Below are 16,374 nucleotides of genomic sequence, written 5' to 3'. Positions count from 1 at the left end.
TCACCATCGTCATCATTAGTAATTACACGAGGAGACAGTGACCTTAAATCTCCCCAGAACTTGTTCTCCCAGCTGACTGGGTGTGTATTTGAACCACCAACTGTAACTTTATAATGGTGGTAACTTTCTTACATTTTTAGTCACCCAGATGTTACAAGTGGCAGTCTAAGGCGATATCGTATTGTTGCGTGATTTGGCCTAGTTTTTGTAAGATGAGTTTGTTCTCTGACTTATTAAATATGACTGGGATGCTTAAGCAAGAGTCTCCCCTCTTTCCCCTGCACTTGAACAGTCTGACCTCAGCCCACTCTTCCATTATTCATAGCTACAGATCTGACTCAGGAAGACAGGTGTGTGTGTGTGTGACACAGATAGACTGTGACAGAGGAGGGTGCAAGCCCCTCAGGATTGCATACAAATAAACAAGCTTTCAGCTCTTTCAATGGAGAAAAATCTTTGACCGTATGCGAGACACCCAAAATATTTTGAACGGAGCTCTTCTTTCCAGCCAAAAACATATTTCATGTACTTGCTTTCTTTAGAGCTGCTGGGAAATTAATAATTCAAGACAACTAAACTGTATGAGAGGTGGCGTCAGTTATTTGTGTTTAAAAAACTGAAACCCACCAAAGCACTTTAAAATATACCTTTGTCTTTCCTTATTTTCTGTACTTCTGGATCTGCATGATATCACCAAAAGCAGATGACCTTAACATGGTCATTTTAAGCATATAGTTCTGGCTGTTAGCATTGCATCTCCAACCACTTGTTTAAATTTTCTATTTGCAAGGGACAGCCAATCTTAAAGCCAATGAGAAACGTGGCCAATCTTGTGGTAATAAAGGATTATTATCAACAATGAATCATGCAAAAAAAACAAACAAAAAAAAAAAACAATGGTTTGGGACTTGAGCAATTAATCCCAGGCTTGCTCTGTCCATGACACTGCCTGTGTTATGCACATTTTGAGTCAGTTTCTATGAATCTGAAACTGAATGGAAGTTCAGTGTATTGACTTGAAGTTGCTATTAGCAACACCAAATATTTATATCAATACGCTACGGCACATACCACAAATCATCACACCCATTTTACAGTTTATTGCTGTGGCATTAACATGGATGGCTTGTCACATCATACCCCCTTCTCTGGGCATACTGTCTACATCTATGCTGCAAGTACCAAAACCTCGAAGAATATAGAAAATATAAAAAACAAAAAAAGCAGCATCAATAAATAGTAAAGGATGGATGATTGAAACATCATTTTTTGTTGTTATAATTTAGACAAATCATGTGAACAAAAGTTAACTGAAAAGAATAATAATGGATTGCATTTATATAGCGCTTTTTGAGAACCTCAAAGCGCTTTACAATTCCACTATTCATTCACTCTCATATTCACACACTGGTAGAGGCAAGCTACAGTTGTAGCCACAGCTGCCCTGGGGCAGACTAACAGAAGCGAGGCTGCCATGTCGCGCCATCGGCCCCTCTGGCCATCACCAGTAGGCGGTGGGTGAAGTGTCTTGCCCAAGGACACAACGACCGAGACTGTCCAATCTGGGGCTCGAACCGGCAACCTTCCAATTACAAGACGAACTGCCAACTCTTGAGCCACGATCGCCACAGAAAAGAAGGCACGTAAAGGGTACTCAATATGCTTTATTCTAACTCCATATTATTATGATTATTGTCTTTGTTGAATAGCACATTGAATGATTTGTAGTTCCCTGCATGATCCTTTTTAACTTTTTTTTATTGGCAACAGCTGAAGTCTGAGTTCATCCTTTGTCAGAAAGAAAGTGTTTGAGCTTGTCTCCCTTTTAGGAAAACCTCACTCTCAGCCAACTATCTTGTGATTGGCTGCCTGTCACAAACAGAAAGTTCTAAATGTCTGTGTTTAGGGAGAGCTCTGTGTCTCTGTCTTTGTCAGTATAGCTAATATTAAGGAAACTGGCTATACTAATACCACAAGACACAAGTTGAATAAGACAGAAAAACCCAGCTGAAAATGAGCAATTTGATAAGTTGTTTATACAAATGGTGAAAAACACATATGACGAAAAGTTTAGTTGATTAAATAAAAGTCAAAAATCTCTCATTTGATCCCAGGAGGAGACACAAATCTCTTGAGGGTTGCTTTAGTAAGGGCATCTGGCATAAAGAAAATTGCCAAATCAAATATGCAAAGCTACTCATGGTGATGACCCCTTGTAACAAAGGAAACAGCCAAAGGTAACTTTGACCATGTAGCAGAAAGCAAGGAACAGATTCATCTTAGTGGCAGAATTAACTCGTTAATGTTTACCAGGCAGTGTTTAACAAACTAATGATCTGACAGTCGACAAGAGGACAGGCAAGACTCTATAGCACAGATTTTACACAGGTGAAAGCAATCAGACACAAATCAATAAGCTAGGGTGAAAATTGCCAAACAGGGAAATGAGAGAATGATAAACAAGTCTCACTTTTGTCCGCTGTGTTGGATAAATTACAAATGTCGGACATACATTCGTGGACACAGGTCACTTGGACTCACTAAAGTTGTCATGCAGTATTTTATATTCATAGGGATCCCGACTCGGTTCGTTCCATCTGAATGAACATTCATTGCTAAGCCAGACACCGTACAAGTAAAATTCAGCTTTACCTACCTTTATGTGTCAGGTATTTTCATTTCATTTCAAGGCAATAGGCACTGCTTTACTGTGAGACAGGTTTAGAAATACACGATTAAAGCTCTCGTTGAGAAACATTCATGGTTTCTTTTCTGCTTAGTACTGACTTGGGATATGCATAGTTTATTTTCTGTGACACCGACATACAATTCCAGTAGGAATGAAAAAGAAAAGATTGAAAAGGTGATCATAGAGGCACGCTAGGGAATTTCCTGGCATAAAGAAAGACTCAATTTTCAGCTTTATATCTGTTATCACCACTGGGAACTGCAGCTTATCTGAATGAAAAGGCAGAAACACACAAGGTTCTCTACAAGGTCAGTCTCACAACCATTCTTAATGGAACAATTCCAGGTTGTACATCACTGAGAAATTACAGGGTTGTTGCCCTGGCACTGTGGGTGAAAGTATTGGAAAAGACCTGTTCATCCATCCACTTGCTGACCTTATATTTTCATCACATCTACTGTGTGTGTGCATGTGTGTGTGTGTGTGTAAGTGTGTACACAAGCCTTGTGAATTCATGACATAAACTGTCAGTAGCACTTACAGCACTACGAAAAGCTTGTAAGGACTGCAAAACATACTCTATTGCACTCCTCAGCCTCTTCATTTAAAGGTGTGATCCTACCTTTCAAAGAAAACACAGACCTATTTCGATGTGACCTTTACCTTTCATGTCTTCTGTCATGAAAACTGACAGTCTGAGTGAAGGGCATTTGCTGTTTTCTGCTCACTGAGATATGAAAGTGAAGAAATTTATAGAAAAATCATGGCAACGAGGTAGGTTTCTCAAGAGGGGTTAGCTGTGAGAAGGTGAATAGGTTGCTATTAGTTATGGACTTCACACAGAGGTGTCATGATCTGTGTGTGCAGATCGTGTTGGAGAGAGGGTTCAAAAGCAGAAGCGTAGAGACAGGAGTGGACTTAACAAAAAGCAAGCCGTTTATTTAGGCTGGGAGAAAAACCAACAAGATTACAAAAGGCAAAAAGAGACACTTTACTAACTAAACAAAACACTAAGAACTGGACACATGGATACATGGAGTAACTGACACAATATATACACATGAGGGTGATTTAAGTGGAGACACATGGAAACATACGCAGGACAAATCAGGCATAAGGAGACAGGGGAAGCAAAAACTGAACACAATGCACATGACACAAAGGACTGCCAAAATAAAACAGGAAGTAACATGCACACCAAGAGTCAGACAAGGACACACAGGCTTGACACCAAGACAGGGGTATACAAACATGGAAACACACAACAGACTGGGGAAGATAAAGGATGACAGAGAGGGAGAAGAACATGGAGACAGACACAGAGACATGACAAGGAGTAGACCATGACACAGAGGTACATTTACTCACTGTTAAATAAATCAGTACTAGATATGGAAAAGGTCATGCTAAAATGCTGCATTCGTAAAAGAGATTGTCTGTGTGTGAAAGTCATTTATACAAAAATTAATATATTTAATTTCTAAAAGTATTTAGTGAGAAGTGATGTAAAGATAACTCATATTCATCGCATGTCCTTTGTAGAGTATTTCAGCAACTTTCAGTTCATTTTTTGTCGCCAAGGAGCAGTTAGGTTAGGTGTAATTAAAGTTTCTTCTACATGTGAATTTGCCCTTTCTAAACCACATTTCCAACTGTAACAAAGAAGGAAAACAAACAAACAAAAAAAACCTAATCTCTTCCACTCCGGGCAACAAATAGGATATTTTCCTTGGGAGTTAGTGAAGAACAAAACAGAGTGAGAAGGAGAGTGAGCACAGGAATTGCAAATTAATGTTTTTCCAGACCTGCTAAATATACACAAGTATTTGCTAACATGTTTGCTGTCTCTATTATTTAAGGTCTATTAAACTTGAAAAAGGTCAAAATGTAACTTTAAGAAGTAATTATGACATTTTTTTTTACCGGGTACATAAGATATAACAAAACATTTTCCTAATCCTGGATGGAAAAGATTTTATGGTTTATTAAGGTGCAATTAAAAAAATGAGAAAACAACAATGGGACCACTGGTCGTTTTAAGCAAATATGTTGATCGTGTTACGAAACAGTTGTATAAATAAACTCGTGAACCAGCTCTTGAGGTAAATATCCAGACTTTTAGCTGCTAAAGCTATAAGACACATGCAGGACTGTATTCAGTATGTGTTGTGTGTTCAGTGAAACCTGATTATTTACAGTGCAATGCATTTTAAAGAAACAGAATAGCACACAAATAGGAGCAGAGTACCAGTAACAAACCCTCCAGGCTCAGCCAAAGGGACCTGTGTTTAATTTGAGTTGATAGCACTCATCATATATGCACAGAACTGTGTCCAGATTGAAGCCTTAGGGAGACAGAAAGCAACGATGGGGAGGCATGGGAAGAAGGGAATTTTTTTACACTGTGGATAAGGCAATCCAGTGAGAGAGTGTGGTAAATAGTGAGAGCAAGAAAAACGCTGCAGGCTCTCTTGTAATGGTCTGAGGATATCACTGTATCTGATGTTCACATTCAGTGCTTCAAGAGTACAAAACAGAGACAAGCGGAAGCAGAGAGGAAGAAGACAGAGACTGCAGTTTGTTTAGGAAAAAAAGACAACATCACGCTTAAAGAGGGATTGAGTGGGAATAGCAGATTAGCAGCGGGAAAAAGAATGAAAAAAATTGGAGGACATGAGGGTGGGTGAAAGGGTGACTAAGAAGAAAAGAATAGGAAAGAAAGAACTATAATATAGTGAACGCAGGGGTAGCATAAATGACTAAGCTAACTGATGTGGAAACCAATCATATGTGCATCACACCAAACCAAACAACAACTTGAAAGGTCTCTATACAGGGTGGCAATGCTGCACGCAAGCTGCAACACAAAGTGCACGTACATGCAACCCAACACAACAGTCGTGCCATGCAAGGTGTGCTGCCTGTGCCCTGAAGATGTTATTCTCCCTACTGACAGCACCACACTGAAGCTCAGGCAACTGCCTCGTTAGAAGTAATTACGTGATGGAATATGCTTTAACAATTGGCCACATGCACCAGACTTACCTGACTGGACAGCTGCCATGCTGATTAAAGACATAACCAGTGGTGCATGCTGAAATGAAACTGTGTTCATCTAACCTAATTCATCATCTGCACCACTGCTGCAAAGACATGCCATGGATGATGTTCTTGGTATAAAATGTTGGTTAGTGACTAACACTAAAATTATTATTATTATTTTTAAATTAACATTGATTGGTAAAACAGGGAGAACCTTATTCTTCCAATCTAAAAAAGAGTAATGTGCAAGAAGGTATAACTGAGAGACCTAACACTGACACTCACTAGAACAAATCTAAATGAGCAGTGAACAATGAAAGCCAAGTAACTTTTGGTAGGTGCTGAGATACCTTTTTAAAGAATGTCTTAAAGACTCAGCATGGCTCCATGTGTGAGGAGTTAACAGAATCTACAGACCAGAATCATCCAAAAATATGTTGTAATAGATGTGTAATAACCTTGAAAAAACAAATGGAGTAAATTTTTTGGTCCCTGTCCTTCTTCATGGGGTCCATGATTTTGCACGAGAACAGTAGCCTAGAACAGACATCAATAATTACTCTACAGAGGATGGTTTGTGGTGGTTTTATTGACCAATGATCCTCCTCCAAGCTTGAAGTACAAGTCTAAGATGATTTTCAGGTGGTTGCGGTCTAAAACCTAACCCTCAGATTGCATTATTCATTGTACCTTGAAACAATGCTAACAAGTCTGCATATTCTTTGAAATTATTACTGACAATTTCAGAGTAAGTCATAGGGGAACAAAAGCCACATGATTCCACATGATCTGAGCCATGTCTGTTTTACTGTGAAATTCAATTTTCAAAAGGTTTCTGGGTTTTCATTCATGTACACATGTTTGTAGTCTTATTATTTTTAATGCATCAAAGCTCAAAGTCAACTTTGCCTCTCATTACCTTTATTTCCAACTCAAATTTCACTGTCTTCTTTTTGTCATTTCACAGATTACTTCAAAGGGGTCCCTCAGACATGTGTTGTATTGTGATGTAGAACGCTATGCTAATATGACCTTGCACCTACTTGTGCTATGGAGGACAATTTGAGACCTATGACAATGAAAGGGTAAAGATGGTGTAGGCATGGCCATTTGGAGCTAGACAGAACTTTATGGATACAGATATATAGACTGAATATAGACTGAATCACATTGAGAGCTACATAACTAGAAAGATCTATATTAAACTTAAAGCTTAAAGCATTTAAAGCTGTTTATTTGGCATTTATTTGGTAACACTCTATAAACAAAAAGTATTGCACAGTGAAGAACTAGTATTACCAAGAATCTCACAATTAAATTAGAATATTTAAGCTTTCCCCTGCCATGAAATACGCACAGTAATAATAATAAAAACAGCAGCGACATAGGTGCAATCTAAAAGTATTACTTTCTCAGTGGCAGGTTCCTGGCAAAGGAGCAGTGTGTTAGAAGAAATAAGGAGGAGCTGTAGGAAGTGTGACAAAAGGAGAAGATTTGGCTCTCTGCTCAATGTGTGCTCTTTTCTATACTTGTTTATTTGTTTCTCAGTTGTTTTAGATCCCTGTGGCATGCAGGAGGAGATCTTTTATTACACTGGGTGTGAAATCACGCTAAGCCGCTTAGTCAATCAATTACAAAAAAAAAAAGTGTGTAAAAAGTTTTTTTTTAAAGTTGGGTGGGGGCGCGCTGTCCTCTTTTGGAAATGTGTGCATGTTGAGATTATGCGTTCATCGGTTCCTTAGTCATCATCCATAAAGAAGATGAGGATGAGCCTGAAATGACTGGAGGGGACAAACCTTGACGAAGTATTGCGCAGCAGCAGCTAGCGGACAGGTGGCTGTCATCGTCACCGCACGCGCAATCGACCGGAAACGCGCGAGGGTCAGGCTCGAGACGTTTGATATAAAAATACGCGTGAGAGCAGCAGAAAGAGTACAAGAGAGCTGAATTCGATGTGACTTTTGAACAGACCCAAACGCAAAAAGACACGTTGGGTGTGTGCGTGCGTGCCCGCGCGTCTCCTCCAGCATCCGGCAAGGGGAAAGAGAGAGAGAGCGAGAGAGAAACAGAGCGAGAGAGAGCAGCACCAGCAGTCTGACAAAGCTGCACTCCCTCAAAGTTTGACATCTCCAGCGGCTACAGAAAGAGTTGTGCTCCGCCGCGACCATGGAGCCTCGGAAACGCACTGGTTTTGTACTGGTTGGAGTTTACCTGTGGGCAACATTCTGCTGTCAAGGTGGGTCACCGGAGCCTTCAGTCTGTATTCTGTATGCGTGCGTGAAAAGATGGCCAAAAAGACCGAGAGAGGAGCAATGGATTGACATGTTTTAAGACAGACTTCGGATTACTTCGGATGTTTATCGGTCATGAGATTTGTATCCAGTGTGTTTAAAAAAGCCAAGCACATGAGTTGTACATACTGTAGAGACTTTTATAAAAATAATAATAATAATGCTTGATATTATTATATGCGCAAAGAGTGAATCCCTAAAGATTGCCACGGTTAAGAGTGCTGTATTACTGGATTTCCATGCTTGCAGCGCATGGCTCAGTGGCTGCATGTGTCTGCGCGTACACGATAGTGAGTGAACCTTCTTTAATAGAGTGGCGACAGCTGGCCCACAATAAGGAGGGCGTCCCGGCGGTGATGCACGAATTTCATGGGGCCATTCATCCCTTCAGTGTAATCTGCAATTAAAGGATTGTTAAATGCGCGACAGTGGAACTGAGCAAGAGAACCCTCAGACGAGGTTAAAAGTCTATGTCTGAATCCCTCGTTTTATTCTGTCTTTGTGCAGTAGTCTTTTTTTATTTTGATGCTGTTGAGAGGGTGCGGAGGTGGAGGGGGGTGTTGAACAGCCAGTTTCAAAAAGTGATTTCTTTACGTTTTAATTGCTCCAAGATTAATATCCCAACATGGTAGGACTTCAAGTAAGGAGGGTGCTGTATGCTTATGTGTCCTCTCAGCTTCTCCCAACAGGTTGCTTGCAGCTCTAAGAAGCCACATTGCTATTACAAAAGCAGGCAAACATACATTCTGTATAATAAAGTGGCTGGAGGAGGGGCATTTCCTGGAGAATGTTCAAGAGCAGTTTCTAAGAGACAAGTGTGAAGTTAAATGTTGTTCACGAGATGAGTCTGTGAATCTTCAAGGAAATTGTCTCGAGTGTAGTGCATCAAACCCTTTTCATTACTCAATGAATTAAGGGATTTGTCTTCTGAGCTCTACAATGCTGCACAAAACGTTGGTCATAATTCATAAGACACCTTTTGAAGGGGGATTTAAGCTGTCCTGAAATGAAAAGATGCTTATTCATTGATACTGGCACTTATTCCCAATGAATGAGCATCATTGAGTTGTTGTTGTTTTTTTTCTTAATAATGTGCATTTCTACCAGCAACACTGAGTCACACAGTCCTTTCAGATCATACAGTAGTTACTCTCAGTATAGTCTGTAAAATATGGCCAGGATCTAGTCCTTTCATAGCTCACTGAACATGATTATTTGCAGTGGACTTACCATAAAATTAAGGCTGCTAATGAGACAGTGTAGCATGATTGCTTATTATTCTGAAAAATCTATGTATACACCCTAAATGGGTAGCCATTTTTGTTGTTGTGTTTGACAACATTTAGGCATATGCAGCTGATTCAGAGTCGGCCATGATGAAAACAGTTCAAAGGACAATTTCTCTTTGAATAGTTAGATATAAATGATTAAGACTGAAAACAAAACTGGGATGACTCATGGGCCTGTGTTCAGAGTGACTCAGACAAATGTTAATGGCTGCTGAAAACTGAGTATTTGTCTGAATTTTGCAATTTTCAGTTTATTCTTCAGCCCACATCTTTCCTTTTTGAGTTGGGTTTAACTACCATACCATACCATACCATACCATCTTTATTTATGAAATATTTTAAAATAACCACAGCTTACACAAAGTGCTGTACATTAGAATTAAACAATAAACATACATAAGATATAAAAAACTATTAAAAAGTAAAAAAAATAAATAAAAGAAAAAAATACTACTTCATTTCAATTCTAGTATATCTACAGTATACAGCAGCAGCATCAAACCTGTTTCTAGGTTGATTAGCGCTGTTAAATTAAAAAAAAAAAAAAAGAGTGGTACCTAGATGCTGACCATAGTGGAATAGTTAGCAGGCCATGAGACATTTCCCTCTGGACTTACTGGGGATCAGAATACAAAGTAAACTGTTGGTGGTCACACACCACGCCAAATGAAAAATGTTGGTCCTGGATGATAACATTTAAATCCCTCATTAGTTTTATTTTGAAAGTTTGTCTGTTTTATTTACAGGTTGTTACACCATCACCAAGTGGCTAGAAAAAAATTGATGCAGCTTTGACCTCCTAGGACCTGGCGTCCACATATGTGAACATCACATTTTGGGTTATTTAGACCAAAATACTCAATTTTGCTCTACAAGCGCCTGATATCCACTTACGAGGACATTATACTACTACCGTTCTATCGAAATTTTAAACGAATATCCTCATATGTGGCTCTCATTTTTCTTAGAAAGAAAAATTAGGTAAAAAGAAAAAATCTTCTAATTCTTTGTTTTTACATTCATCGGGTCATCAGCCCAAATATCAAAGAGAAATTAAAAATGCATGCCATGGAAGAGTTCGGGTCTTAGGAGGTTAAAGAACATTTCTTATAATAAATAATGCAGATCCAATGCACAAATCAATGTTGCTTACAAAAAAAAAAGTATGAGACAACTTTTTTTTGGAATTATTAAATCATGTTTTTGTATTGACAATGGCAAAACCTCCTTAAAAACATATTTCCACTTCCCAGCAAAGTGACTTCATATTCTCAAGGAAACTTACTTGTAACACTCAGACACAGTTGGGCTGTCTTTCTTGCTTTTCAAATTCTGGATATGTATTGATCTTTTGCAGATGTTTGCAAACCATCTGCTTTAATGTGATTCGATTTTAAACTTGGCCAGCCTTCCTCGATGTTCAGACTCGCCAAGACTAATCAATATTTAATCTGTCTTTGTGGTGTGGTAATTGTCATGATATCTGTTCTTTAGTTGAATGGTATCTGCTTTCATGTACATTCCTTCATGTGCTTGCAGTTGTGATCCTAACTCTGTAGGAGTATTTAAGAGGAAAACTATAATAACACACAGCAAAATGTACAATATTAATGTGTATTTCTACAATAAACACTGAAGTAAAATTAAATAAAACACCCAACAAGGAAAAACTGTTTGTGTTTGATCTACATATGTGTTATATGCTAGATATGTAGATATTTAGTTATACCAAAAATATGCTTCTGGGAAATAATAAAATCCTTCCATAAATTTTCTACTTACCCAGTTCATGGTTAAGTACAAGAGGAAGGATACACCCTCATCAGGTAGCTAACACAGTAAAACAGAAAATATTCATACTTGCATCTACAGCCAATTCAGAATCACCAATTAGCCTAACTCCAAACATGTCTTTGGACTGTTGGAGGAAGCTGCAGAGGAACACATAAGTCCACACAGAAAGGCCCTAGCCAGTCTGTGGATTTGAACCCAAGACCTTCTTGTTGTGAGGCAACATTGACCCAATACCACTAAAGTAAGTGCTCAGATACATTAGCAGGGAAGTGTAATATCACTACAACAGAATTCCAAAGGTCCACAAATTCCACTCAAAGGGAAAAAAAACTTTGATGTAGGAGAGTAATATGTGGAAGCATAATTTTTCACTTTAATGAGTTTTAGGTTTTGTTTTTTATTCACTGCTTAGTTTTGTATTTACTTACTGTTCGGTGCAGGAAAACCCTTTTACTTTCACAAAGTAACCACATTTAATTGTCTATTTTCTGGGTTACACAGAAGTGACAAGTAACACCCTATTTAATATGTGACTGGTCGCCTGACAAGAACTGACAGAAGAAAGGCAACCACTTGAACAAAGATATATTGAATACAAACCTATTTGTACAATGCCAAAAACAAATGTAATGTCTGATAACATGGAAATGCAGTTTGGGAGCACAAGTTTTAGAAGTCAGGGCTCAAAATGCGAGTGACAATTTTCTGGGCAGAGCTCATACCTCACAAGAAGGACCACTGATAGTTGGTATGAGGGCCTTTATTCCACCAGCTATCAGCTTTTTAAACAAGGTTCAATTTTCCCTGTCGGTTGTTGTAAACACTGACAACAGATTGTTTTCATTGCAATCTCGCTGACGGTCACACTTAAAGTGGTACAATGGTCTTTTATTCATTGTCCTGTGAATTTCACTTTTTACTACTCTGTGTAAACCAACCTACCTTTTGCAGGCATTAAAGATTGACTCTCCTCTGCTCAAGCCCGTCTTTGGCCTGCTGTCCTCAAGTGTCCCTTTTATTGCTGGAAGCCAAAAGCTGTTAGGGTTTCCCTTTGGCTGGCAAAAGCAATATGGTGTACAGTAAGATGAGAAACCCAGATAAGAATTTGCTTCAGGAAGTATAGTTTCATTTTTCCCCCAATATATTTTCAGTTTGTAAAACAAAGTTTTTAGTGTCGTTTAAGGAGCGAAGAATATGTGGTTTTCAGTTCAGCTATGGCAATTACAAGATTTTGGACACAATGACAGGAATAGATTTTGGGGCAAACTTTAGGAAATGACATGCTGTACTTAATTGCTGGATTTCCACCTTATGAATGTAATATGTAGATATTACATTCATAAGGTAGATCCAGCAGTTCTACTGTCAGCTGTGTTACTTTAAGCCTAATTTTAAGTACATGAAAATGAATAATGTCCAACATGCATCAGGTTTGTGTGTAACTGAGAGATTATGATTTGTTTTCTTTGCCAAGAAGAATGACAACAGTACAGATGCCAGTATGTGTAGTATTTTAAAGGCAGCATACAACTTCAAGGGTGAACCACTTATAAACTAAATTGTCTTTCTGTCTACTGCTGTAGAATCCAGACAATAAAAAAGAAAAAAAATATTTTCATTGCCGTTAACTACACTGTACTGGTATGTCCTGTGCATCTGTATCATTCAGTTCAGAATTAATTAATTAAAACTGAAAAAGAGCTACAGTTGCAATCTGGGTGATGGAAGTATGACTTGACGATGGAAAACTGGGGCAGAATCCTGTATGTCAGTGGCAGGACCTGAGGGTAAGATGAATATTTTGAGGATGTAGCTATTTGTGTAAAAAAAAAAATTGAGGATAAGACCACCCACAGAGCATGAGAAAATATTTCCCTAGCTTTTGCTTTTAAAAGCAAAACTAACCTAAAATATTTCTTATTTTAAGTTAATATTCTTTCCAAAGTGTTTTTTGGCATTGTTCTCTCAGTGGGTAATGATCGACTTTTTTGGACTGTATTTTTGGATTTATCGTGATAATAGAAGTAAACATCAGATCTAAAAATGTAATTCTGTAAAGATACTAAAAAAAACATATTTAAGGAATTATGAAGTTACCATAGAGAAAAATGAACAACATGACTTTTTTGAATCTTCAGCTAAAGCTTTGTAGCAGTTCAGGGAGGTTAATATACAACATAGACGTTTTACGCTCCTTGAAAACTGCTGCCTTTTAATTCTCCCTATGTTAAGAATTAACATAATTAATTAGATTTGTATGCTGCAGCAACACTAGAAAGAGTGTAAACATTATTAGATTACAATAATTAACACATGTACAACATCAAGCATTTCTAAGATCTTACTATAGGTTTTACTGTATGTGCAGTTGTGTATTTGAAGAAAAAGAAGGACAACAAAGAGGCATTTCATAACTTAAAGTGAGCATTATTTGTATTTTAGTCAACCAGTCAGCCTAGTAATCTCTCTAGTGTGTTCTGGAGAGATTAGATCTCCATTACATGACTGAAACACTTTACCTAGAAAGTGCCTAGGAGGCATCTTGGTCCGATGCTCAAACCACCTTAAATGGCTCCTTTTGATGTGGAGGAGTAGCAGCTCTACCAAACTCTCCACCCTTAGCTGTTCCTAGAAATTCTGTCCATAAATATTATGAACAGAATTGGTGGTAAACGGCAGACCAACAGGCACTGAGAACAAGATTTTTTGCTGCTAGTGCAAACTAAGCTCTCACTACAGTTGTGCAGGAAACAGAAACAATTACAAACAGCTACAGCTAAATAAACTATAGCCAATTATAACACACAATTTAGCTCGTGCTATGTTCAGGATCTTTGTTGCTTTTTAACACAACATTTTTCAGGGTTTTTCTTATAATGTAAATATGAACCTATAGTTTTGTTGTGGAGATTTCATGTTTGCAGGATGCCCATTCCTTGAAGGAGAAGCAACAGTCCTAAATGTTCTAAATTTGTAGATGGCATGCAGCTATTACCATTTCATTATTTTTCTGAAGTCTGCTTTCTTAAGTTTGCTGTACAATAACACATCGCAAGTACACACATACACATACGCATGATATTTCTGTCTTATTGTGAAGGTTTATAGCAAGACAGATTTCATTAATTGCCATGTTGACACCCATTTAGAGATGTATATTATTTGTAGTGGCTCTTTGACAGGTCTCTTTACTGTTCAGCTTGTTTTTTTCTTGGCTCACTTCATTTTACTGACTCTCAACACTTTTGCTGGCTGCCACTTTCAGCCATTATGCAGATTTCCTGTCACCCCAAGATTTAGGAGTGGCCTATCACTCGCCAACACCCTCACTCACAAATGAACAGCTAGATGCCTTTGTTTATTTTTGCCTCATTAGCTAATTAGTCATTCACTCAGTCATTGTCGGTGCACTCACGTCTTGGCTGTCAGTTGGTAATTGCTGGAATATGTTAAGACAACATCTAATTTGGACATGGATCACTGGGGAGAGGCAGACTGAGACCTTTTCAACTGTGACTGAAAATGACACTGAAGTAGAGAAGTTTAGAAAATTATCTAATGTCATCCTTTAATGAGAGAAGCTGCTGCTCTAAGGTTTTGGGGAACTCAGAGAGACTGTGAGAGATATGCAACCAACCAGGAATCCTAAAATAAAATATATGAAGTCCATATATTCTTCCACCAATAACTCAAAAGAGCCAATCAGAAGCTTTAAAACAGCTGAAATGGGAAGCCAGTGTTGTTGTTCTGGAGAAGAAAGTATACACTTGATGTTCACATCTGTGTTGCGCACACATTTCTACATGTTAATATAGGAAGAACACAGTCAGGATTTTCATTGTATGTTGCATGGCATTTATTCAAATGCTATGGTAGGAGCCCGAAACAGTAATTATATTGGTACTCTGTATAATTTATGTCATTGTGACATAATCCAAAGTCACCAAACATTATTAAAGTTTTTTCATCAGATTTTTATGTCTTGGTGTTCACTGAACCTAAAGTTATGGCTCTCTTCCATTCGTTTTACCAGAGCCTTGATTGTGTAAATCCCCCCTTGTTCTATATTTATATCAGTTGCTGTCTTTTTCAAAAGCAACACTGCAAGGCATTATAGCACAAAATATTCACATATTCTAAATAATATAGCTGAACTGTGAGATTCAGATTAAAAATTCTAACAAGTATATAATAATGTTCAACACAGGTTTACTTCAGTTTAAGCTTTGACTGTAAAGACTAGTTTGATAACAATAGTGGGTTTTTTGTTTTTGTCTGGTTACACTAACAGATACACACTTAGAGCTGCAACCACCAGAGTCACACTTGAACACAAAAACTGTTTGAAATGTGGACTCAACAGCTGTGTGACATGACAGCTCCATCGATTTGACCATCCATCATCACTCTGCTTACCCTGCTCACCCTGCCTGCTGTGAAAGGGCCTTAACAGCAACTTGGTTAAAGTCACTGCTTTGACCGCCACTCAAAGTAATTATATTTCAAATTACGACAGCAGCACTGATAAAAAAGAATTTTAGCATTGTGGATGTGCGATACCCTCGTGGCTGCCTGGGCTTGCTTTTGCTTGAGGGACTGTGCTGTAATACTTGTAATTGTTCAGTGTAAACCTCTTGATGAGGCATAATGAATACAGGAGAGAAAAAAGGGAAACACAGTCAACACAATTAAAGTTCAATGATTTAATGTGCTCATCACATTCACCTTAGTGCGACTTAATCAGTATTTATTGCAGAATTTGACACTGCATGAACAATGTTGGTTGTAACTGCAATAACAGTGCTGATTAGATTTAATATGGGTGGAGTAACTGTTTGATTGTTTTATAAAGTTACTGGATTGAGTGAAAAAGAAAAAGGATGTGCACAGCAGAATTTAAATTGATCAGCTCCTTGCACCATTGTTCCTTTGGTTTCCTTTGCTAGTTCATTTTCCTCTTTTACCATAGGGCAAATCTGTACAAGTTAAAAAGTGAGTGACTATCTTGCTTCATTTTGGTTATAATTCTCAATTTATTCCCTGCAGTTTGTCATGGTGGAGTGTACCAGAGAAAGCTGTATCGTGATCTGATGGTAAACTACAATCGACTTGAGAGACCAGTCCAAAACGACTCTGCACCCATTGTGGTCGAACTCGGCCTCACTTTGCTACAGATTATTGATGTGGTGAGTCTGTGTGTGTTGTGAAGTGCCGAGAATATCTGAAGACAGTTGAAAGAGGATGAGGGTTTTTTTAAGACAAGTTGTAC

The 16,374-nt window shown here is 38.2% G+C and overlaps 1 protein-coding gene across 1 annotated transcript in view; it reads left to right on the top strand.

Annotated features, from left to right (window-relative positions):
• Positions 1-7,490: 7,490 nt before the first annotated feature.
• LOC113023674 (neuronal acetylcholine receptor subunit alpha-7-like) overlaps positions 7,491-16,374 on the top strand; it is a 56,750-nt gene continuing 47,866 nt past the window's right edge. The window contains exons 1-2 of the mRNA XM_026169929.2: positions 7,491-7,967; positions 16,152-16,291. Coding sequence (XP_026025714.1) covers positions 7,898-7,967; positions 16,152-16,291 — 210 coding nt within the window. The 5' untranslated portion in view covers positions 7,491-7,897. The remainder of the gene's footprint in view (positions 7,968-16,151; positions 16,292-16,374) is intronic.

Source organism: Astatotilapia calliptera, chromosome 6 (assembly GCF_964374335.1).
Source record: "Astatotilapia calliptera chromosome 6, fAstCal68.1, whole genome shotgun sequence".
NCBI lineage: Eukaryota > Metazoa > Chordata > Actinopteri > Cichliformes > Cichlidae > Astatotilapia > Astatotilapia calliptera.
This window is presented reverse-complemented; position numbering and strand designations above follow the sequence as displayed.